The 24,394-nt window shown below is 47.2% G+C and overlaps 1 protein-coding gene across 1 annotated transcript in view; it reads left to right on the top strand.

Annotated features, from left to right (window-relative positions):
* The first annotated feature begins 439 nt into the window (after positions 1 to 439).
* SETD1B (SET domain containing 1B, histone lysine methyltransferase) overlaps positions 440 to 24,394 on the top strand; it is a 41,750-nt gene continuing 17,795 nt past the window's right edge. The window contains exons 1-6 of the mRNA XM_042829140.1: positions 440 to 644; positions 901 to 1,055; positions 1,455 to 1,553; positions 2,010 to 2,280; positions 5,080 to 5,192; positions 7,267 to 8,445. Coding sequence (XP_042685074.1) covers positions 572 to 644; positions 901 to 1,055; positions 1,455 to 1,553; positions 2,010 to 2,280; positions 5,080 to 5,192; positions 7,267 to 8,445 — 1,890 coding nt within the window. The 5' untranslated portion in view covers positions 440 to 571. The remainder of the gene's footprint in view (positions 645 to 900; positions 1,056 to 1,454; positions 1,554 to 2,009; positions 2,281 to 5,079; positions 5,193 to 7,266; positions 8,446 to 24,394) is intronic.

The raw sequence follows: 24,394 nt of genomic DNA, 5'->3' as shown, positions 1-24,394 counted from the left end.
CTTTTTTTTCTTTTTTTTTTTCCCCTCCCCCCGCAAACAGTGCAGTGCTGCCGCGCTCCACCCGCGGCCTCCGGGCCCTGGGAGCGGGCTGTGTTTTGGAGGGGGTGTCGGAATTTCCCCCAAGTGCTTCCCCCCAAAAACTTGTCCCACCTCTAGGTCCATCTTGTTTAGAAACACTTTGCGCTAAGGTAAACGCAGCGGGCAGATTCCACGCTCCCCCTTTGACGGCCTTAAACCCGGGGCGGGGAGGGGAAAAAATACCCGCAGCCCAACAGCGGCCCATGCCGCGGCGCTCGGCGGCGCTGGGGCGGCGGTGGGGCGGCCGCGGGCCGGGGGCTGCGCGCTGCGGCCGCCGTGAATGTGCAGGCGGCGGAGGGCGGTTAGGCGTTCGCGGCGCTCGCAGCGGTGTATTGTGGGAGGCCGCCGCCGCCAGCAGCGAGCACACACAATATGTGGTGGCTCGCGAAAACGGGAGGCAGGAGCCTGGCGGGCAGCCCGCGCCGGTAACCGGCCCCATGTGAGACGGGGAGCTCGCCTTTCGCCGCCCGGAGACGATCGGCCGCCGAGCGCGATGTCTTTCCGAGAGATCAAGGCGGGGGAAAAAGCCAAGCACCCTGAAGATCATGGCAAAAAGCAGAGTTCAAGTGAGACTGGGTCTTTTTTTCCTCCTTCTCTCTTCTCTTGTCTTGCTGGGGTGGAGGGGGGGGACTTAGCTGGCGGTCCCCCCCCCATTTTACGGGTTTGCTTCGTGGTAGATTTCCTCCCCGCCGGGGTGTGGGGCTCGCTTTAAAAAAAAAAAAAAAAAAAAAAAAAAGGCTCTTTGTTGAGTATTTTTTTTTTTTTTAACTTCACGCTTTTCCGTGTGTTTTGTCTTTCCCTTCTCCGCTCCCCCTTGCCCAGGTTGGATCAACGGAATGGAGAACAGCACCCAAGCCAGCACTTCTGTCGAGAAAAGAAATCACCATTGGAGAAGTTACAAGTTGATTATTGACCCGGCTCTGAAAAAAGGACAGCACAAACTCTACCGCTACGATGGGCAACATTTCAGCATGCCGGTGAGTGGGGGGGGGGTCCTGGATTTCCCCCCGCTGTACTGCCCCCCCCCCCCCATCCTGCACCCCTCCTGTTTTGGGGCTGGGGTCCTCCTGGGTAGCAGATCCCTCGGTGCTGGGGGGGGGCTGGGGACAGCCCCCAGAGCGAGGGCCACCTGACACTGTGCATTCAGCTGTCAGGAGCCCAACACTGAGCCCCAACCTGCAGCTTTCTTTCTGTGTTTCCAATCTGTGTGCATTTCCCAGCAGTATTGCAATTTGACACGTGTGTGTGTGTATGTGTGTATGTGTTTCTCTTCCCTTGAGACAGCCCCTGCTTCCTCGGGGTTTATGTTTTTGTTTTATTTCTGCCTTAAATTCCAAACGCTGTTATTGTTGCTTTTTTTTTTCTTCTCCTCCCAGAACTCGGGAATTGCTCCTGTGGATTGTGTCAGAGATCCCAGAATAGGGCGAATATGGACCAAAACGAAGGAGTTGGAGCTGTCTGTCCCCAAATTCAAGGTACTGCTGCTGACTTTCAGATTTAGCTTTGTATTCTTGTTTACCCGGGAGTGCAGCCCGAGTTCCCAACAGTTTAATGAACCATTTAAATGATAGTCCCATTCCTATTAACATTATTATTTGGCAAACCGTTTCACAATAATCCTGTTCCATAAAGACCACGAGCCATCGGTGCAGCTGCCTAACGAGGTGGCTGGGAGCTCTGAGCTGTGTCTGGGGGCTTCTCTCGGGTGGGGGGCAGCACGGGGGGGTCCTGCTGACAGCACTGCTCCGTATTCGGGGACAGAGCTATTTCAGTGCGTGGCTGGGCTCTTCCTCAGAGGCTGCTTTCTTTCCCTGAAGTTTGCAGTAGGCTTTAACCCTCTCCTTCCCGTGTCTTCCCAGTGCCTTTCTCTATGCTCTCTAACGATGCCGATTATTTGTATTGCCTTCCCCTTCCCTTGTGCCTGCTTCCAGATTGATGAGTTTTACGTGGGGCCAGTGCCTCCCAAGCAGGTCACCTTTGCCAAGCTGAATGACAACATCCGTGAAAACTTTCTAACCGACATGTGCAAGAAATACGGTGAAGTGGAAGAGGTGGAGATTCTCTACAACCCCAAGAACAAGAAGCACCTGGGCATTGCCAAAGTGATTTTTGCCACTGTCAAAGGTGCCCGGGAGGCTGTCCAGCACCTTCACAACACCTCTGTCATGGGCAACATTATCCACGTGGAGCTGGATACAAAAGGTGAGGGGCTCGTTTTGGCCTCGTGGTGGTGGCTGGCAGCACCCATGCTCTTCCCCTGCTAAAGCAGCCCCTGCTGCAGCCCCGAGAGCTTGGCGTTACGAGTATGGAGGGAGCTCCTTTCCCCTTGCGTGTGCGTTGCGTTTTGGGTCCTTTGCAAGTCACATGGAACACAATGTGTTGTCTGTTGCTAGGAGACAGCCCTGTAATTTGCAAAATGCTGCCATCCTGCCCTGTCCACAGGGTCCTGGCTGTGCTCAGCCTCATCCCCGGGCTGCCATCCCCCCACAGTTTGGCGTGTTTGGATTTTTGGTGCGGACTTTGTGCTCCTGGTGCTCTGAGGTGGGGATTCTGGCTGGGGTGCTGGCTGCTGCGTGCCTGGCATTTCATTGATGCTTAGCAGCAAACTCCAGGCTGGCAGCACAAGCATGCCCAGCACTTGACAGTGTGAGTGTGCATGCAAGTGTGTGTGCAAGTGAGAGCCTGTCTTAAAGCAGCAGGACCCCCTTGTCCCAGCCAGCTCCCGGATCCACCCCTGAGCTTGAGGAGTACTGTAAACCTTCTGGTGGTGTGGAAACATTGCATCTTACTGCTTTCTCTTTTCCTTCACTCTCAGTGAAGGACTTTGCTAAAATGTACCCAAATCTTAACCATTGTCTGAAGCTGAAGATGTGTAGCAACCTCAACGTGAATCAGCTGTCTCTTGGACTTTTGTCTTGCAAATGTTACATTTCTAGTTTAAAGCTGGTTTGTTGCACCCTTCATTGGGAAGAGGGCATTGTTAGCACCATTTTCTTAGAAAAGAGAAAAAAGAAGTGCATTGCTGATCATTTGTTCTGTATTGAGAGGCTTCAACACTTTAGCGTGCGATCTGTACAGCAGTTGGCATGCCACACGTGGTAAGAGGGTATAGTAAGACCTTAATTGACATTACGGATCCCCAGCAGAAACAAAATCACAGTAGTAGCTCCGTGCTTTCTCTTGTAAGCTAACATTGTCTATATACATATGCTTTGACATTCTGTTATCATTAATATATACAGGCAGGCTCTTTTCCCTGCTTACTTTGAAATTGAAAGGTAAATTGCATTTCTAAAAAGAATTAACCATTTGTAGTTCTAGTAATGTAAGCTAAAGCAGGCTCATAAGTAGTGGATGTCTTAATGACAGGTGTTTAAACATGCTGATTGTACTGCATTCCTCCTGATTTTCGTCCATTCGTAAACTACTCTGCAAATCTTGAACAGACAGCTGACTTTTAATGCTCCTCTTTGTAGGGAGAGAACATCAAAATCTTCATTTTAAATTGCATTTTGTTTTGTTTGCCATCTCGGTGCTTCCAATGTTTCTTTTTTTTTTTTTTTTTTCCACAGCTGCATCTATTCCATTCTAAAAGAGTACCACTGCAAATGTTTTGTAATCCAAGAAAGTCCAGTAAAAGTATTATTCCTAAGGTAGCATTAGCAGGTTTAGGTTATTCTTCATATGTGTGTGTCTGTATGTGTCTGTAAAATAAATATTAGGAGCAAAAGTGTTTTGTCTGTCTGGCCTGAGCACAGGCTTGGGAATCTGGAACTAATAACTCAATTCCCTTATCTAAGGTGGGCTGGTTTAAAGCATGCTCTCTGCCTCAGTGCATCCTTCTGCAAAGTGGACATAATAATGGCCTGGCCTTAGAGAAATAGCTAAGAATCATTACACACAAAGCTCCTTGAAAATGAAAATGTAAGTTTTCCAGGAGGAAATGTGAAACTTTCTAATAATTATTTTACATTTCTTTTAAAAACAGTTTTAAAGTAAACCCAACAATTCTGTATCCAGAGTGCCGTGGTTTCCTGGGGGTGTGCAAGTGTTAATGACTCCAAGCATCTTAGGCCTTGTCTTGAAGAGATGGGTTTTTGTTATGACTTCAGTTGAACACTTGACGTAGCTGATAATGTGGCTCAAGGCTTTATGAAATGGAATCTGAGAATCAAATAACTTCATCTGCAGTGTTTATTCAAAATAAATCAGTCCTTTCCATGTGCAGAATCAGGCTATGGATGCTTTGCTTTTAAATTGCACAGTGATTCTCAAGGAGCACGGGGTTTCTTACAGGTTGCAAAATAAGAAGGTTTGGGTTACTAAGCTACAAAATAATGAAAAACCTAATATTAACAAACTATGTCTTCTCCAGAGTTCAGAGATTTAGTAATGAAAAGGCTGTCAGTGGCAAGATAGGGGGGGCATTTTGGTTCTCTAGCTTTTATTCTTTGAAAGATGCTATCGAGCACACACCTTGAACAAAGGAAAGCAAATATCAGTGTCTTTTTGGAAAGCAGTGCTAATGGTTTTGTCCTCAGCATTCCCAGGCACCTTGTTTGCATTTCTAGCAGCCAGTTTCTGACAGCAAGGTGTGTTAGCAGAGCATTCTGGAGCAGCTCTGGGTGTTGGCAGAGGCTTGTCCCTTCAGTTAGAGTTTCACTTCTTAAATCTGCAAACTATTTGCTTGGCACTTTGGAGAGGAGGGAAACTGCTGCTCTCCAGAGAGCGTGGTAAGGAGTAGAGCTGCCAAGCAGACTGAGAAGAGGAAAAAGGATTTGGGAAACCTCTTTGTCTTGGCTTGAGAAAGGAGCGTCTGACTTTGCTTGGCCTTGCAGATTATTTAGAGATGATCTCTACAAGCAAAACTCAGAGGTGTTGCTTGCTCCTCTGTTGCAGGGATGCAACAGGCTGGGAGTGTTAGCAAATACAAGGAATGCATATTTTTACATAGACCATATTATTTTGGTTTTTAAAACTCTTCTATTGTGGTTTGTGCAGGTGAAACCCGCATGCGATTCTATGAGCTGCTCGTTAATGGTCTTTACACTCCTCAGACCCTGCCTGTAGGCACTGAACAGGACACATCGCCAACTGTGAATGAAACCCTCCAGGTATGGTTTGCTTGGTTTTTGTTTAAGAGTAGCTTCTACAGAGTTCCAAACAAACTCTTCACTGAACTTTGCTTTCTAGGACTTTTAGTGTAGCTTCGTTTTTTTTTCTGTCCGGTCACAGTTTCAGTGCATGTTACTAATCTACATTTAAAGACACCTTGATCGTATTGCTACAGGAGGTGTAACTGTGGATGCAGTGCATGTGGCTAATCTGTATGCCCACATTTGCATAGTGGTACGTGTTCTTTGTCTTTTTGAATGAAAAATATCTATAGAACGAACAGTATGTGCCCTATTAATGCTAGAAATTCCAGCAGTTAAGAGGATGATGGGATCAGGTCTGTCCCTGACATTATTCCCTTGAAGACAGGAGGAGTGATTTACAGTGCTACATTTGGCCTAGCATCTGCAGTATATAATTCTTAGCCCATATATTCTTCAGCTAACAGAGGAGAAACATCAGATCTTGAGTAGTGGCATCAATTGACCAGAATCTTAATTAGTCATTGGTATCAGTTTTTAAGAAAAGCAGTCAGCAAAATACCTGAGGGCTCCCAGGGTTTTCTCAGTACTTAGGGAACAAATCTCTATATGGGTTTGTCCAGGTAACTGCTCCTCTACAAACCCCACTGCAGTGAGGGGGCAAAAGGAAGCAAAGCCCATTGGTGTGGGTTCCTCAGCCCCCTTAGTTCTTCTCAACGTCCTTTTGTCTCTGATCATAGCTTAGAAACTCCCTTGAAGGCATCAATTTTTGAAAGAGGTTTTTGAAGCTTCTAAGTATAAAGTTTTCCTCTCAACCTCTTTGTGCTCTTATGACTTCCTGGAATGCCATAATTCCATTAATTTTGTAATCAGATGTTTTCAGGACAGCTTAATAGCTGTGAATTAAATATAAATATCCCACTGATCTGAAAAATCCTAATGTCCATGTGATCATGGTCTTGACAAGGGATCACACTAGGAGCAGAGTCTGCATAAGTAAGTGGATGAAATGCATGAGTGTAGCAGGCAGGTGTGAGCTCGGGGTGGGTTTAGTGGCGCTGGCATGTGATGAGCAGATCATGGGAAGGATCCCTTTACCTACCTGTGTGTGGGAAAGCAGCAGTGACTCTATGGTCTGACTGGTGGGACGTGGTGTGCTGCTGGGGAGCTGGAGCTCAGCCCTGCCTCTTTACCAGGAGGACTCACGGTGAAGCTCTTGCTTTGCTTTATGGAAAATTGATTCTGGCGCTGATGTTTAGCAGGGCACTGTTATGACTCAGCAGTGTCTGAGTGGGAGCAGGGCTTCTCCTAGAAACCCCCTGGATGCTCCTGTGAAGTCAATTGCAGAGCAATTACTTGGTTGCTCTGCAGAACTGTAGGGTTTCAGTTTTCAAACGCCGTATTCAGTAGCACTCTGCCTGAGCATTGTCTTGATGGAGGGGTTTCAAACCTATTTTTAGCAGCTGGGAACTTTCTCAGTCTTTTACACCTGTAGCCTTCTTCATTGTTTCAAACAAATGTTTGGTAGCAAGGGTAGTGGTGTGCAGCTCCTTAACCAACGAGAGGCATGTTGCCTTCAGCAGGCCTCCGCTTTCACTTATGGGCTTGATATATAGGTTCGATTGCAGATTTGCAGATTTACTGATTTGGATGTTTGGATTTGCAAAAAAAGTTAATTTGATCGTATCTCAGAAATGTTTTCAGACTTTCTCATTGTTGTGCAGGATTTTGTCGTTTTCTTCTCTGCAATTTAGACAAGACGTACAAATAGAAATTTAAATTCTTATAACTGAAAGTATTTATGCAAGTCTGCTGTTCACCTGATGCTCTCAAGTAGAGCTTATGAAGAAGACTATTTTATTGGCTTCCTTCCTCCTTCTCTTAGAGTCCCTCTCTTTGCTTGCTGTTTTCAAATCAAGGGGAGTGGTTCGTAATGGATGATGGTTTGTGTTTTCAAGAATGCTCTAACCTATTTTTTTGTCATGGAAATCAGTGCAAACTCCCAGGGTACTTCTCAGAAAACCAGGTGGATTAGACAAATAGTATCTGAAAAGTGTGTGTTTAGGTGCTTTTCTCTTTTCTGTTTTCATAGTTGACAGATTCTCTGAAGCGCTTGAAGGACAGTAACCTTTCCTCTGCGGGATCATCTGTCACCCCAAACAGCAGCACGCCGTTTTCCCACGACACAGCCTATTCCAGCTGTCGGCAGGACACCCCGAACTCGTTCAGTCAATTCACCCCGCAGTCCCAAGGGACGCCCCACACCCCACGGTTAGGGACGCCGTTTTCCCAGGATTCCACGTATTCCAGCCGTCAGACGACGCCAGTGTACCACTTTGGGCAGGACAGTGGGTACAAACACAGGAGACACGAAACAAAATTTACGGATGCCTACAACCGTCGACCGGGAGGACATCACTATGTTCATAATTCTCCTGGTGTTTTCCGCGGGACAGAGCATCAGTTCAGTACGTTCAAATCCCATCAGCAGGAGCCAGTTCAGTTCTCTCACACTCCTCCCCTGAGCCACTCGAGTTCTTCGAGTTACAAGTCTGCCTTCTCTCCTTACCAAGCACCAGCCGTATTTCCGCAGTCTGAGGAGCAGCCGTTTGCCCAAACTTCCAGGGAAGCAGAGTACCGAAGACCTGCGCCGCCTCCCGCCGAGATGGTCGTAGAAAGCAGTGCTGCCACCAGTGCTGATTTTGCTCCAGTGAAGGAGAAACCAGAGGAACCTCCACCCTTACCAGATTCAAACTCTGCTCCTGAGCCGAGCGCACCGTCCTTCTCTCAGACCCCTGAGAGGAGTGAGACCCCTGGCACCCCCACCATGGAGTCTGAAATGCAGCATAATAGTTTAGACTCAAGGATTGAGATGCTCTTAAAAGAACAGAGAACAAAGTTACCTTTTCTTAATGAGCATGACTCAGATAATGAGGTCCGAATGGAAGGTAGCCCTATCTCCTCTTCCTCCTCCCAGCTCTCTCCCATCCCAATGTACGGTTCGAACTCTCAGCCCGGTTACAGAGCTCAGACACCTTCCTCACGCCCTTCCAGCACAGGCCTGGAGGACATCAGCCCCACGCCGTTACCTGACTCTGATGATGATGAGCCCATCCCTGGGACTGCTTCTCTGAATCAGAATTCCAGGGGTACATCAGAGGCCAGCATGACTCCCATCGATCAGCTGAATAGGACCTCCAAAGTCGAGACCTTGGAGGTTAAAGAAATGGTGCCTGGGGACCAGACTCCAATATCGGAAAAGATGGACGAGGTAAGTGAGGTGGAATTTGAGCCACAGTGCTTCAAACCTGGGCAGGGAGCAGCTCTTTTTTTGTGTGTCATTCAGAGTGTTGGGTTTCTGGTCGCTTTTTCTTTTACTCAAAGCATCTCCCAGTGAGCGGGATGTGACATGCCATTCTCTAGGTTTTTTGGTTTGTTTTTCTACTCTAATTCATGATTTCAGCAGAATAAGCCGTGGAAGTTTGGCCACTGCTCGTGCTGTGGATGTCCTGAGCAGTTCAGCCACTGGAGCAGTTCGTCGAGCGCTTTCTGCCATTGCTCTGGTCCCTGAACGTGGGTGTGTATGTATGCACACACTTGCTTAACGGGGCTTTCATGTTATGCTGAAGTATTGAATGTATACTTTGTTTGATAGCTCTCCAGCTATTTATGCCATCTGGTTTGAACAGAAGACAGTTGCTGGGTTTTAATACTCCCTTCACTCAGTTCAGGGGGAGATAACTGGCTTGTGGGGGATGTGCTCCATTGAGTCTTCCAATAATAGAGCAGAGCTTGCTGCCTCTCCTGGGGCATTCGTGGCTGAAGGGACAGCAGAGCTTAACAGTGTGGAATGGTGCCAGCAGACAGAAATTACGTTGCATGGAACGTCTGTTTGGGACCTCTGTTGCAACAAATGTGAGTTTGGCTTCAGTAGACGTGTCGTATCTATTCGGCTATGTCAAGAAATGGTCAAAACAGAGTTCTTTGCCAAGAACAGACCCTTTTCCCTCAGCATTTATGGTAGTAATACAAAAAAAGAAACTGTGTGGTGTAAAAGAGCTCTTCAGTAAGGAAACCTCTTCCATCCAGGAAGGCTTGTCTTGTGTTAATGTCCTGAGCATGAGATATCAGTTCCATTTACTGATGAAAGTTTCTGGTGTTCAGCTGGCATTTAGTGGGTTTCTCCAGAGGTTTGCAGTGATGGGGCTTTCACCCTGGAAGTGGCTGCATTTCAGGGTAGGGGGAGCTGCTCCCGTGGGTGCAGACTTTGCAGAGTGCTGATCTGGAGGAAAGGTGCTGCTGCATTAACAAAGTGCCTGTCTCAGTGTTAAATAGGAAAAAATGTCACTGTTTCTGGATGCTTTATTTTTTTAGTGTGTGCCTTTCCAGACCTGCCAGCTCTTGCATTGCCACTGTGTCTTTGAAAGATACATTTGTTACATTGATCTAGACTGGCCCATGTTCCTGGGCCAGGGAGGCTGGTGGGACCTGAGAATTAGCAACAAGGTTTTGATTCCTTATGCTCAGCCTGGCAGGCTTAAGAGGGGATACCCCAAAGTGCTAAAAAGGAAAAAATAAAATGAGGAAGGCATCTCTTCTCTCCTGGCTGTTCTGGGCATGTGTCTGCTGTCCTTACTCTTGTGCAACAGAGTTGCAGCCAATTACAAACGTGTTTGGGAAGATGGATGAATGCCAGCATGGTATGTGGGGTCAGGCGCTCTGTAGCTGCAGTCAGCACGGAGCACTGGTTGGGTGTCACGTTTGCAGGTTGCGATGTGGGGCAGTGGCGTGCCGCCGGTAGAGCCCGTGTTAGGTCTTTGTCTCCCCTTAATGAGATGCTGGTGTCAGAAGTTCATGTTGGTAGCTTTGTGGTACAAAAGGATGTGAACACCTTGGTCTTCTGCAGAAATCTCCGAGCAGGTCCTGCTGCCTTAATTGTCTCTTCCCCATCCCGAAAAAAGTTTGCTGTTTGCTGTAGAAGCTGTTTATTTAACCCTGCTCTTGGTTACAAATCGCGCTAAGCCATTCTGGTGTGTTTGAAAAGTTGCCTGTGCCTTTCTTTGCTCTATCTGATGCACAAAAACCATCTCCATGTGTTTTCACTTCCTTCCTCCACCCTTCTCCCCCCCCCCCCCCGCCAAAGATTTTGCTTTAGAAAAAGGCTCTCCTGGCTTCCCTCTCTTTGGCGAAGGAGTGGAGCTGAGCGGTGACTTAACATAGGCTGAAATTTGAGCTGCAGCTTTCCAACTGAGCTGGAGAGGGGCACTGAGGCTGTCTGAGGGCTGGAAACTGAACCTCAGGCTCCATCCCATTGTGATAGCACTTCTCTGCTCCTGGGCCTTCAGGCTGCTCCACACAGCAGAGGGAAGGCAAGACGAAATGCTTCTAGCAACTGTGCGGTATGGGAAGACAAGCAGAGATGAGACATGAATGTGGGGAGGGATTATTAAGTGTCATAAGGAAGCAATAAAGGGCACAGCGTTTGAACTGTTTTGCTTCATATTTGGCTTTCCCTGAGGGTCTGAGCAGCCCTTAGGCTCCAGCTGGAAACATCACAGCACTCCCAGGGACAATGCGAAGTGCAGGGAGGTTTTCCTTGAAACAATAGCAGCTTTTGAAGGTTGTGATCCTGTTTCCCATTAAAAAAATTCAGGACTTTTGGCAATGTCAGCTAATAGAGTAATACTTTTCCTATAGGTGTCAAATTGTCGTGCAAGTTAAACTCCTCAGACTTGTCTTGGGTATGGAAGGTACTGCCAAGGCTGATGATGACTCTGATTTATCCTGCCGGGTCAGAATGTTGGTTTTCTAGATCCAATATGGTGTTGCTAAGCCTGAGACCTTGGCTGCCGGAGGGGAATGGCCAGGGGACAGGGCAGGGTGCATGCAGTGCAAGTTAAGAGTAGATAAAGGCTTTCTGCACTGGCTGCACAGCCTGCAAGCCGGCAGGACAAGCAGAGGGGGGAAGGGGGTTCTTCGAAGAACCAGAAGATGGCAAGAAAGGAGAATAACTGAGCCGTGCAGTTATTTTAATAAATTTGAGGGTAGCAGTGTGCAAACTTTACTTCCTGCATTCCTGAAAGCTAACAAGGAAAGGACTGTGTTGATTTCTTTTTCATAGGATCTTTCTGTGCTGTTTCAGAAGTGCAGAGGTTAAGTACGTACCATTTCACGCTTTGACATCCCGTTGAGCCAGGTCGTGTTTTTGCTTGGCTCGTTACAGGAAGAGGCCCTGCCTGCACTCCGGGGATTCTAACAAGTCACCGTGCTGTGTATCGATGATGCCTTTCATGTTTCAGCTGATGAAGGTGTTAGTTGGCATGCACAGCCTGTGTGTAACAGGAAGACCGTGTGATTGACGATTGTATTTTTCCAGATTGACGAGCGCAAAAATGCTTTTGAACCAAGAATCAACAGACTCGTGTCTTCCTGGCGATTTGACTGAACAACTGGGTACTGTGGTGGGAGGAGAGCCAAAGGTGTTCCTGAAAATAAAGATCCTGAAATGCAAACGAGGTGCCAAGCAGTCCTGCTCTGGAGTCCAGCGAACAGTCTGGGGAAAAATCTGGGAGTGTCACAGTGCATGGCCCTGGAGGTACCTGACAGCCATTGCTGTCATATGTGCTCTGCACTGGGCTGTTGTGATGTGCTGAATGCTGTGCTGGGTGCTGAGGTGCCTCTCACAGCGTGGTGCTGACAGCTCTGTGCCAAGCTGATGGCTCAGGCTTAGCCCCACAGCGAGTGACCCCTGAGATTACATCTGGGCTGAATTTGCACTTTGCATCCCGTTGTCTTCGGGCTCTTATGCGGTCATGGTCAGAGTTGGAAGAAATGAATGTAGAAGGGTCACTTTGTCCCTCTGGATCCTTAGCAGGGTGCATTGCCATCCTCCTCAGGACACTGCATTGTGTCTCGTGTCGTGCCCCCATCCAGACCTAGCCATGGGTCAGTGGCTGGTGAATGATTCCCCTCTTCCATCGAGCTAAGTTCAATCTCAAGTTGTCACAAACATGTCAGAGAGAAAGCAATGGCCCAGTGCATGAGGAGGAGCAGTGAGGAGCAGGAGCTGTGCCTGCAGGATGCATCCAGGACACTGCATGCAGATGGAGTCTCTCTGCTCCTGCTTCATTTGTGAGATGTGTTAAATGGGGCTTCCTGAGGGGGAACCTAAGGGCGTCTGGCCAAGGGACACTCCAGGGCTGAAGAGCGCAGAAGTGATTTATTCAAGGTAAATGCACGTTAAGGCTGAGAAGGTAGAGTCTTAGAGCCAGGAAATGTGATACCTTGGTTTCCACAGTAACTGTGCAAGAGCCCTTATGCCCATAAGTAGCTGTTATGTATGTATAATATATATGAGTACACCTGGGATCCAATTTACAGCTAGAGTGGGATTCATCATTCCTGGAGGGAAATGGGGGAAGTGGATGCAGCAGTAGTTCTGGATGCTTTTTTTTTTTTTTTTTATTGAAGAAAGGAGAAAAACCTGAGAGCTGCAGTGTGTGCCCAGTCTCATAAACACTTTTTCAAATTTTCCTGCCTCCTGAGCTCTTGCAAATGCAATCATTCCTGATGGAACCAGTTCCTAATGGAAATTCAAAAAATAGGTGTATGTTGTGACTCTGAATTTCCAGAAAGGCAGCCAATGCCCAAGCAGCAGAGATTAAGGTGACCGCCATGCTTCTACATGAGAATGGTATCAGCCATGCCAAACCTATGAAATTAAGATGAGTGCGAGTGGCTCCATCTTTGGGCTCAGCTCTGGGGACATCTTACAGTATTTTTTACGGCCTATTCAGAAAGAATGGCAGCACACAGACCCTAGAAAATGACTTAAATACAGCCCTGCACCAGATCCTGTTGGGACCTCGGAGATCCACTCAGTGTTGAGCATTCTTCCAGAGCTGGTTGGGGAACCACAGGCAGGGGTCATTTCCTCGTGCATCCCATTCATTTACCACAGGCAACCTGCTGCCCCTTCAGAATTACACGAAGCAGGGGAGCTATTTGCTGATTTGTCTGACTTTTGACTTCTCACATTTGGCTGCAGGTTGGTTCCTGGAGTGCTGAGCAGCTCAGTGTGGGAAGCAAGGAGTAAACAGGCCTGGGGGGAGCACTTGTTGAAGCAGAACATTGTGGGATTCACCGGTTGTGCTGGCGATGTGCTCCCTCGTAGGGGGAGAAACCTAAACAGAGGAATGTTTGACTCTATGGTTTGGTTGGGTTTTGATACCCAGCTGCTTCAGGGAAAGGAGGGAATGTAATGGAGCCAGAAATGGTGAAATGCTTTGAAGTGTAGCTGAAAAATAGAAAGCAGGCTGTGGTTGGGAGGCTGAGTGCCTTTCTCACTCTCTGGTACTGGGCCAGAGCTTTGAGGCTTTTACATTTTGCATATCTCATAGAAGTGACATTGCTGTCCCTTTTTTTATGTCACTGTTACTGGTTATACTCTTGCTACCAGCTCAGTTTTACTATCTTTTGCCACTGGTGACCTCCTGTACATTTTCACTTCCAAGTGAGCTGGGCACGTGAAATTGAATTGCTTGTTAGTAGGTAAAGCAGTGCTTACTGTGTGCTTCTGTAATGTTTAGATGTGCTGCTGCTCTGGAAGCTTGACTTCAAATTGCAATGTTTAACCACAGCACACAGTTACCATGGAACGGTGTATGCAGGTCTGAGCTCAGCAGCCCATTTCCAGCCAGAGACCCTCCTGGTGTCTCCGCTTCTGCTCCTCACGGGGTTATTCCCTTTCTTTTCAACAACCCAATTTCAGCTGCAGTGGTGCTGAATGTGCAGATGCCATGAATGTAGGCTGTGGAACCTGATGCTGAGCGACACATTTTCCCTTACAGCTTCCCCACCCCGTTATCATTGTGCTCGCATTCTGCATCTGATGGCTGTGCAGAGTTGACTGAGGGACCACAAATGTGCTGCTGGATGGCAAGGAGCATTGCAACACGTGCTGACACCGAGCAAATGTGCCACTGTGTTAGGTAATCAGCTGAAATACTGAGAAAATAATTGCTGGTAACATATTGTGCTGGCAGCCAGAACAACGCCAATTCCTGGGGCTGGTTTTGAAGAAGATGGAACAGCCGCTGTGCTATGTGTGTGTGTCTAACACACAGCAGCACACAGGCGAGCACTTATTCAAATTTCTGCTGGCTGCTGCCCTTCCTGGACACCCTAAATAGACACTGCTCATCAGCAGAACATTATTTTGCATATGCACCAGCGTGAAGTCCCATGACTTCGCACCCCCTTCTATTAATTCCAGTTTTCAGCACGGGGTGCCTGTTTGCACCTAGCACAGATGGGGCAAAAACTCATCCCGAAAGCAACAAGTTTGTTAGCGCCCAGGTTTTGGTATGAAAGTGCAGTGCTCGCCTTCGGAAACGCACGTGCATCGTGAGAAGGATTTCTCACCTTTTCCAACTCCTTGCAGGAAGAGATGGTTTAAAAATAGAAATCTAAAAAATTGTTTTGATTTGCTTAGTGCTCAACTAAAGCAGAGGTGGTTTTATAAGTCACCAGTCGTACAGACGGGCTGGTGAGGTCAAGGTATATGACAAACAGAAGGTGGAAAACAGATCTGTAATGCCTCCCCGGCCTCGGGTCTGCTCGATGTGTTGCAGGAGCAGCTCAAGCAAAGGAAGTTGTTGGTGGCTTGGGCTCTGGCAATCGCTCCTTGCATGGGGGGCAGTGGCATGGGGAGGAAGTGAAACTGCTCTTTGAGCTCAAAGCTGGCAGACGTGCCCATGGCCCAGAGGTTTCCTTATAACAAGGGCAAAGGGCTGTAGGAAACCTCCAATTCCTACTCTTTGGCACTCTGGTGTTTCATCCTAGGTGCTTCCTAAGGGCACTTGAACTTGCTGACTGCTCTGCACGTGTGTGTTTTGTGGAGTCTGCACTTTTGTGGCACTGATAACTGGGTGCTTAGTGTTATTCATCGCACACCTTTGCCCGGCTCGGCCCTGTGTTGCCCAGCAGCTCTCCCCACAGCTGTCAGTAGGCCAGAGAGGGAGGAGGAAGGCTCTGGGAACTGTGGGGAGGAAGATGAGCAGCCAGGACACTCCTGCAGGGTCCAGTCCTTCTCCTTCCTTCCTGCCCTCACCTTCCATCCCATGGGGACTGTCCTCATGCTCACCACTGCCAAAATTCCCAGTATCAGTGCTTGGAATGACCATCAGATCAGAGGGGAGAGGAGGGCTGATAATGGTGCTGGCTGATGTGAAGGATATTGTTTGCCAGGAGTTGAAAGAGCCCCTTGCTGGCTCGCTCCAGGAATCAAGTGTTTGCTGCTTGCTTGGGGGCTCTGGGATGAGAGTCACTGTCCTACAGAGGTTTTCAAAAAAGAGTTGTGCTTCACAGCATGTCATTTTGTGCTCATGCCCAAGCAGTGTGTCGTCTTCCCAGTATGCAGGAGCTGCTCGCATTGTGTCGAGGATGCTCCCTGTGCAGGGATTGCTGGAGCAGACAGCTTCTTTCCAGGTATCCCTCCTTTCACAGGAGCTTGTTATTTCTGGTGCCTCTTGTGTCCCAAGCAAAAAAATAGACTGAAGATGAGAGCAGTGCAACTAGTGGAAGGAGGAGCTGAGAGACTATAGCCTAGGCTCAGTGCTGGTGTTTGTCTCTGGGGACAGTTTCCCAATCCCAGGCCCTGCTGCCAAAAGATGTTATTTCAGTCAGCAGATGTGGCTGAGTTCTTGGTGCAGGTAATGGAGGGATTGTCTTTGAAGGAGGCTGATAAATGTGAGCAGTCATTATCGTGGTGCTCCAAGGGCTTTGCTGTTGTCCAGAAAAAAAAAATCACCGGGAAAATGTGAAAATCTGTAGTACTGCATACAATTATTCAAACGATGGTAAAATAAAGGGCAATCTACCAGTTGAATATGTGCCACAGAGATGTGTATGAAAAGATGTACTTTGACAGGGGAATCTGAAAATCTGTTCACCTGTTAATACTGTGTCAGGTGAGATACATCTCCCAAATTATATCAGCAGAGTGGTACCAGTAGATGGTTTTGCAAACAGGAGATGCATGCCAGTTGGTGAGAGACTGCAGGAGGATGCTGTGGGTCTGTTTGAAGATATGGAGACTTTGTGCTGAGGAAGCTTTTAAATACCCTGAAGACTTTGGGTGGCGCTGTGGGGTCCTTTAGAGGAACACAGAGTGCTGTGCTGATGGGTTTAGAGTTTTTCTTTTCCAGGGTTGAATGCCATAAGGTAGGGTTTGTGTGGATGTGCTTTCAGTGTTCAAGAAGAGAAAACTTGAGCTTTAGATACTGCCACACCATCCATAAAAGAATAATCTGGTACTGGGGTCCCTCCAGTCCCTCATCATCCACTGGTCAGGACACCAACCTGTGCAGGAGCTGCTGCTGGTCCCATCTGGTACAAACATCTCACCCCATTCCATACTCAGCCTCTGCAGTTCCCTGTGGCAGTGAGGTTCATAGATGAATTTTGCTCCAGGTGAAAAGTGTTTCCATGTGGTTTACTGTAAACCTCCTGCTTGCTAATTAGAAAACAGGTGGGGAAATCAGCATTGCTTACATCCTTCCTTTTTTTTTTTTTTTTTTTTTTTTTTTTATATTTTATGCCTGAACAAATGGCAGTGGGAATGTAGCGCAGCTGTGGGATGATTCCACTCCAGTAATTTAGAACAGTTGCAGCTACACAATTTATTTTGCATATGGTTGGGATAGTTTAATACCAAAAGTTTGATATCTTCTAGAAGGCTATGCAAAATGTCATGTTCTGCATGGGACCCTGTAAAGGGATCAGCCAGCAGTGCCAGTCCCAAGGGCTATGTTTCCTGCAAGGAATGTTGTGCAGGAAGAGTTCCTTCTGTAGCAGAGCTCTTCTTTACAGAGCAGGCTTTGGGGAGGAGAATTTGAAGGTATTTTGGCTGGTAATTGCTTTAGGTTTCATCATAGAATGAGGATTTTTAATGTTTTAATGAATATATCCCATGCCTCAGTTGATATGCCTGGTTCTGTCCTGCCTGGATGCAGGATGTAGTTAAATCAGTGCAGCAAGAGAAGGGAAAAGCTGAGCAGGAAGTAAAGCTGCTAAAAACTTGAGGTGCCTCCAGAGAGATCATCTGTAAGAGAAGAGGAAGTGTTACCAAAGGGGAACTGCTTCTTACTAGCCTCACCCTTGCTTTTGAGGAAGGACGTCTCTATGCAGCCTCTTCAGCAGCTTGAAATAGGCTCCTTAGGTTGAAGTATTCCCTGCAGCCCAGCTGGGTTTTAATGCTCAGAAGGATTTGTTGGTCTGTGCTGCAGTGCTCAGGAAAGGCTCCTTATGATCGTGAATCATTTGTGGTCACTACGAGCCCAGCCACAGCACTTGATAGAGAAGTTTGTCTTGTGAGCCTCCTGAGGGAGAAGCCATGTCCATCGTTAGGGATGCCCCTGGAGAAGGAAGGGCAAAAGTTTGGATCTGAGGGCAGGCAGCAGCAAGCAGGAGAGCACTAAGGGATGGTGCTGGTGGATGACCTCACAAAAGCTCTCTTTTTTCTTCCGCTCGTTGTCCTCCATGGTCCTGATTCCTTGGTTTCTGCTCTCCTTGCTGAGGAAGACCTACATTACACAGGCTGCCTGGTGAATGTCCAGGTCTTGCAAATCAATCTGCTCTTGTTGCTGAAACTGGAAAGATCGAGAGCACTGAATGTGCTCTGAAAATGCTGCCTATCAGTAATACATGTGATTTCAGACTCTCGAGGGTGTAGATGTAGTGCATAAAAAGGGAATAATATCAAACTGGCCTACTTCTGCTGATTAGAACTTGTTTAAATACAATATGTGTACAAGCTATTCTTCAATAGGCTGCTATCAGCTGCTTTCCAAGCTTATCTGCTTTCTTATCACTCTGTTGGTAGCAAGATCTGGATTCCTGGCTCCATCTGACCTATGATTTAAGTATGAGAGTGAACTCAGGGACAGCATATGAAAGCCTGCCTGGCATTGAGCTGCAAGGTGTCTGTGTACTCTGCACGCTTTTTTAATGCTTATAGGTGGACTCTGATCTAATGCTGCCAGTTGTCTTCTTTATCTCTTATTGTTAAGTACATTCTGCTATCTAGAAATATTGGTGCATTTTTGCACTGCTGTGAAGAACAAAACAGACCATTTCAGAATCATCTGGTAAATTAGTTCACTGTATCTTCTGTGTGATTTCTCCTAAACTTATCAGTTTTCTTTGTATTGTTACATACTGCTTCAAACTCTGAGTCTTGCATGTGGACAGACCTTGGAATAACATCTGCTAGTAGCTGGGACACCAGAAAATGACAGAGGACATCAGAAAATGACAGAGGACCCCATTGCATGCTTGCCATTGCCTTTTTTATTTTTATTTTTATTTTTTTCTCAGAGGATGTTTAGTTCCCCTGTAGGATTTGGCTAGTTTATTCCCAGGACTCTCAACCTGGTGTCTGAAAAGGGCTTTACCTGGGTAAGGCCCAGACAAGTCTTTGGGAGAAGCAGGGAATGTTCCCTGACTAATTTATCTGCAGGGGGTATTTTCTTGCCACTCTCCCATCCTTTTATGCGTGACTTAGCTTCTCAGCTAGCTGAAGTCTTTGAAGTTAGATTGCAAATAGCATTTTGGCTGTCTCTCTGCGCTCTCCCACCCCCCTCAAAATAGGGAAACCAGAACAACCAGAGCTGAGGGAAGCGCTGGCCTTGCTGTGTGTTCCCCTGCATAACATCCCTTCTTTTTTTCCTCTTTTCTTTTCCCTACCTCTTCCTCCCCCCACCAAGAAACCCTTTTTGCTCTTAATAAGATCTGCTTAACAGTTGAGGGAAAAGGCCATGGTTCTGTCAGGTGATAAATGCAATTTTAGAGCGTTTCATATGTAGTGAAAACCAGGCAGCTGCCTTACGCAGCCCCCACACTGATGTGTGTTTGCTGTGCCAGGTTGGATCTGCTCCCCCCAGGCAGAAAGAGATGGGTCAGTCTGGCACACACCAGATTTTGGGACGGGGCTGGCACCCCTTGGCACATCTCCTTGCCTGTGCTTTAGGGCCTGTCTGGTTGTATTTCAGGGGTCTGGAGGTTCATGGGTCTCACTGTTGATGAACATGGACCCAAAGGATGTTGTTGGCCTTTGCTCTTGCTTCAGTTTGAACTGTCCCTGCAGATACCTTCGACCTTCTGGTACATGCTGGAAGCCCAAGGACATTTTGTCTGGCTTTTCTGAATATCCCTTAATCAGTGGGTATGGACAAGGCATAACCACAGCACATCACAGAGCTTCCTTTCCCTTTCCAAAGGGAGAAAGAGATCACTGCAGCTCATCCAGCTTTCTGCTAAGACAAGTCAGGCAGCTGTGTTAGTTTACGGCTCTGAGGATTGCCATCCTGGGAAGCTTCTACTGTGGGCTCCTAAAAGTCTCATTGAGAACTGAAGTGAGGTGCCAGGAGGATGGATTGCCGAAAGTGCTGGGGATGCTGGTTGAGTCTCATTCCCTTGGAATTGCATTTCTCAAGTCATCTGCCTTCTGGATCGGTGCAGATCTTGTTACCACAGAGCACTAATCGTGCTGCGTCTGCTTCCCATCTGTCCTCTTCACGCAGTTTTGTATTTCCATGAGTCCTTTGCTAAATAAAAGGAGTTTCCAGCCTCAGGGAGGTGCCTAGAGGCTGCTGAGCTTCTTCCTCCAGGATTTTATCTTGGACGGAAGAACCCATGCATTACTTCACGTGGACTCTGGAGCTTCCATTTCCAATCATGTTACAACTAGCCTGAACCCCTCATGTTTAATTGATGCTTCTGTGCTCTGCTGTATTTTGCTTCTTGGTGCAACACCACTTCATGCTCTTCATCTTTGGGCTTTGATTTGGGAAATGAAGATTTCAGACTAAAGGAGGGGACATTTAGACTGGATACAAGGAAGAGGTGTCTGGAAATGCTGAGCCCTATCTCACATTCAAGCCATGGGCCAAGAGTTTGCAGGAGACCTGGCTGTGCAGATTCACATAGGGGCTGTGAGGCATTTCCTTAGCCCTGCCCTGTGTTCAGGAACTAGCAGGAACTTCAGGGGAATTCTCCTTCTGTGATTTTAGACACTGACTTGAAATTTCCTCCTGGCACTGGAAGAAAAACTCTGGCATAAATTAGGCTGGTGTTTACAGTGCTGGTTTTTTTTACCATGAGGGCTTGAGTATTTTTGTCATTTGTTTTACCCATTGAGCAGCCTTGGAGGTGTGAAGAGGTTGGTGTGTGCCAAGGAAGCCCTGCCATAAGTACCAGACTAAAACAGCTGAGCCAAGTGAGTGTGTGGTCAGGTAGGGTGTTCTAATCTCTTGGAGCTTGAATTCTTTTTTTCAAGTAATCAGAATTTTTCGATCAATAATAAAGAAACCAAAACACCCAATAACTTTCCACCTCTGGCAAAAAATCCTTGCTCCACTGCAGCTGTTTTGGTGCCTTTTTTTGCACCAGAATGGCTGCAAGGCACAGTGTTGAGTCTGTGTCACACTAATCTGTGTTCTGCTGTGTTTGCTGCCTTTGCCCAAGAGTCAGATTTGCCAAGTGCTGTATAAATGTATACTACATAGATATCTTGCTTTTCCACTGTCAAGATAGAAATGCGTGTTGCTGAAGTATTTACAATCATTCAGCTGTAATAGTTTAATCTTTTAATATCCTGAGCACTTCATTATAGTGCAAATACACTACCTGGATGCTATCTCCGTCCCAATTAAGAGCTGGCATGATGGCAGTCGCATGCTCAGGCAGCAGCAGGAGGATGGACGCTCCTTTAGCTGCCCAAGAGAAGATGAAGGATGTGGCAAACCAGCCCAGGAGGAGGCAGCAGGCATCTATGGCATCAATCTAGGCTGCGTGGCAGAGCTGCTACTGTGGGCACTGGTGATGGCATGGTTACCTGAGCAGGAGGGAAAGCTGGCAGGGAGCACAGGCCACACTTGGCTCTGCCCTCCTGCTTGGAGCCACCCTCATGCACGTTCTCATAGAGAGAAGTGTGTGATTATAGTTATCAACATAAGAAATATTTATTGTAAATATAGTGCTGAGGCTGACTTGTTCACGCCTGACACCCAGAGGTATGAGTGCTCAGCACAGGGCTGCTGCCATGTCAGCTTGCCTGAGGGCTGCACTGTGCTCCCAAGGGTGTGCCAGGGATGTGTGGGACCTTTGAGCCCTGCTCTGGTGAAAAGCAGATGATCAGTGAGCAAAGCAGTGCTCACTGAAGCCCTCACTGTGCTCTGCTGGGTGAGTTTTGGTCTGCGAGAGGTGTTTGCAAGGTGGGATTCTCTGGACTGAGTTGTAAAAAAAAAAAACAAAAAACAAAAGGAGCATTTCATTGAATCGTGCCTCTGAAGGAGAAGCTGCAGGTGTCACAGCTTTACATCCTCAGACATCCCTTTTTTAAGAAATGCAAGCAACAGGTCTGAAGCATCCGTTCTCTCTAATGTTTTCCACAGGAGGCAGAAGGACTGAGCTGTTACACAGCAGGGCTGCTCTCACTCAGGGATTGCAGCATGCTGGCTGCAGCTGCTCCCTTGCGTGATGAGGAGCACACCATGGGCTCAGTGCAGGAGGGACCCAGAGGCTGTTCTCAGCTCTGTCAGCACTCACTGCATGACCCTGTTCAGGTGTCACTTCCCTGCCTCTCCCTCACTTCTGGAGGGTTTTTCTTTCTCCACTTTTTGTTAGGGTAAGGGTGAGGCTTGCTCATGTGTGAGTGTTTTTAGATCCCTCCATGGACTTGGTCCAAAACCAAGTGAGGACTGTTTGACAGTCAGTGGGGTTAAGAAAACTTTTTTCTGTAAGAACTGCTTCTGATTTTACTGCTAGCTGTACTGAAAAGCTGATGCTTAACATTTCAAGTGGGAAAGATTGTCAGTATTCAGTCATGCAACCTATGAAGTTTTAGGCTTTAAGGAGAGATTTTCCCATTTGGTTTCTGTGAGTGGAGGTTGCTACAGGCTTACAGGTTTGCTTCGTCTTGCCAGCATGGGATGCATCACTTCATTAAAGCTAATGACCTTGCATCATGCTGATGCCATTGATCTTGCATTTCATTATTTTGATGCACCAAAGCTCGGCCAGGCTGTATCAGGGTAGCTGTGTTCACTGGTAGAGGTTACCTACCAAAAATAAAGGTAACTTGGTACCAATCAAAGTGTTTAAATGAAATCAACTGTGAGCTGACAATATTCAAAATGCATTCTGAATTCTTTTTAAAAGGAAATGAAAGCATGCACAGTTCCTCTGCCCATAGGAAAGGCACCGAACGGTATTCACGCTGAAGCTCCCAGCCGCTGCCGCAGTGTCAGTGCTCCTCTGGGCCAGGGAGAGAACAGCCTCTGCACACCTGGAGCTGCCAGTTCTGCATGCAAATATTAGGAAGTAGTTTCTTTTTGCTGCAGGTATGAATATTTGCTTGCTAAATGCTGGGTATTAGCTCTAAGACCGATACCCTGCATTCAGTAGCTCTCTATCCTGTCACTGTTCGGATTGGTCAGAAGGGAGATCTCAGGATATTTCTTTTGCTTAATTCAAGAGGCTCTACCTGAGGTAAACCACACTGTGCCAGGACTAAAGGTGGCAGTTAGTGTGTTGGACAATAAGTGAGACCCTTTGTAAGCAGTTACGCTGACGTGAGTCTCTCCCAACAAATTTGCATCATTAAAACACCTTTGGAAAAATGTGTCATGCATATAATTAAATACCTGTTTGGCTAACTCTTAATTTAATTAATGCAAAGTGAAGATGGCAGCATGAATTAATTGAGAGGGAAATGGCTTTCCTCTCAGTGGGCTGAAGGGAGGGTTTCTGGAGACATTGTGCCCTCAGAAATGTGCAGGTGAACTCCGGGACTGATTGACACAGTTTTTTGACAGTGATAGAACTGATGTCCTCACAGCAGTACGTATGTCACATATCAGCTCATTTTTCTCCCCTGTGAAAGCAAAGAGGAAATCCAGAAGGCAGTTTCTTTGGGAGAACAGCACAGCTGCTTTTCAGCCTTACCTTGAGAGATATTAGGTTGAATTTGCTGTGGCTGCTACCACAGACAGATGAATGAAAAGAAATTCGTGTCACAAAAGGTCTTTCTGTGTCTCCCATTGATTTCTTTCTGTGCCTGTATCTTCCTCTCTCAGTTGGTGCCTATGCTTTTTCCCCTTAGATACAACTTTCCTGTTCATCTGCTTTAAATATTAATTCTTCGTAACTTTCTTTAAAGACTTCCCCATAGAAGATCTTCTTTTGGTTTGACCTCTTTGCTAACCTTGTGTATTTCCTTTTTTTTCCCCCACCATTTTGGTCTTTTTCTCCCTGCTGTTAAATCTTTCCATTTTGCTTGGGATAAAACTGGAGCACAGGTTGTTCACTGTGCAGGTGAGTTGTGAGCTCCATGCTGCAGGAAGCAGGGAATCTGTTGTTGCTTCCTGCAGACTCATATGAACACAAGAACTTACAATTGTCTTCCAGAAATGCTAGTTGTTGGTTTAGCAGCTCTGAGCTCAGCTCAAGTGCATGTATGAAGCATGTATGAATGAAGGAGAATGAAGGAGGCTGATTAGCAGCTCTGCAGGCCAGGCCTGTCAGCTCTGGTTTCAATATCAGCTGCTCAGGGTGTGCATGGGGGGATGGACCCTGCAGGAAGACTGGGGATCAGTGAGGGGCTGAGGCTGGGAACACGTCTTCCCCGTGGTGCTGCCTGGTGCTGGAGCTCCACAGAGACTTCACAGGGACTTTCCTGCATACCCCCCTGGATGAGATGAATGCAAACTTGAACTTGCTTTTGTCTGTCTGTGGTAGGCTGAATGCTTCTGGCTTCCCATTCAGCAGTGACTTTTAATATGATCCAGTTTTTGCAATTGGAACCAATGCTTTTAACAACCTTTTACATGTTTGTTTGGTGAAAAATGGGATCTGTTTGACAGGAAACTTTAAAGCTGCCACAATCATCTTGTTTGCTCTTCCTTTGTTCCTTTCACTAGAGCTGCATTAGCTGCAACTGTGCTTTCATTCCCTGGCATCCACAGTGTGGGATGTGATTGTGGAACTGAGAAGCTGGGGAAGGGATGCAGGGTGCAAACCTCAGTGCCCATTCATGCTGTGAACCACTCTGCAGGGATAAACGGTGGTCTCCTTGTAGAGCCCCGAGATTAGACATCTTCAGAGAGCTAAGATTGCAGTTGGCTTTTTTGGGGTGATCGTGCAGTGTGTGTCCTGTGCAG

The sequence above is a fragment of the Centrocercus urophasianus genome, unplaced genomic scaffold (genome assembly GCF_019232065.1).
Source record: "Centrocercus urophasianus isolate 14NV4802_14NV808 unplaced genomic scaffold, USGS_Curo_1.0 seq_30, whole genome shotgun sequence".
Taxonomy (NCBI): domain Eukaryota; kingdom Metazoa; phylum Chordata; class Aves; order Galliformes; family Phasianidae; genus Centrocercus; species Centrocercus urophasianus.
This window is presented reverse-complemented; position numbering and strand designations above follow the sequence as displayed.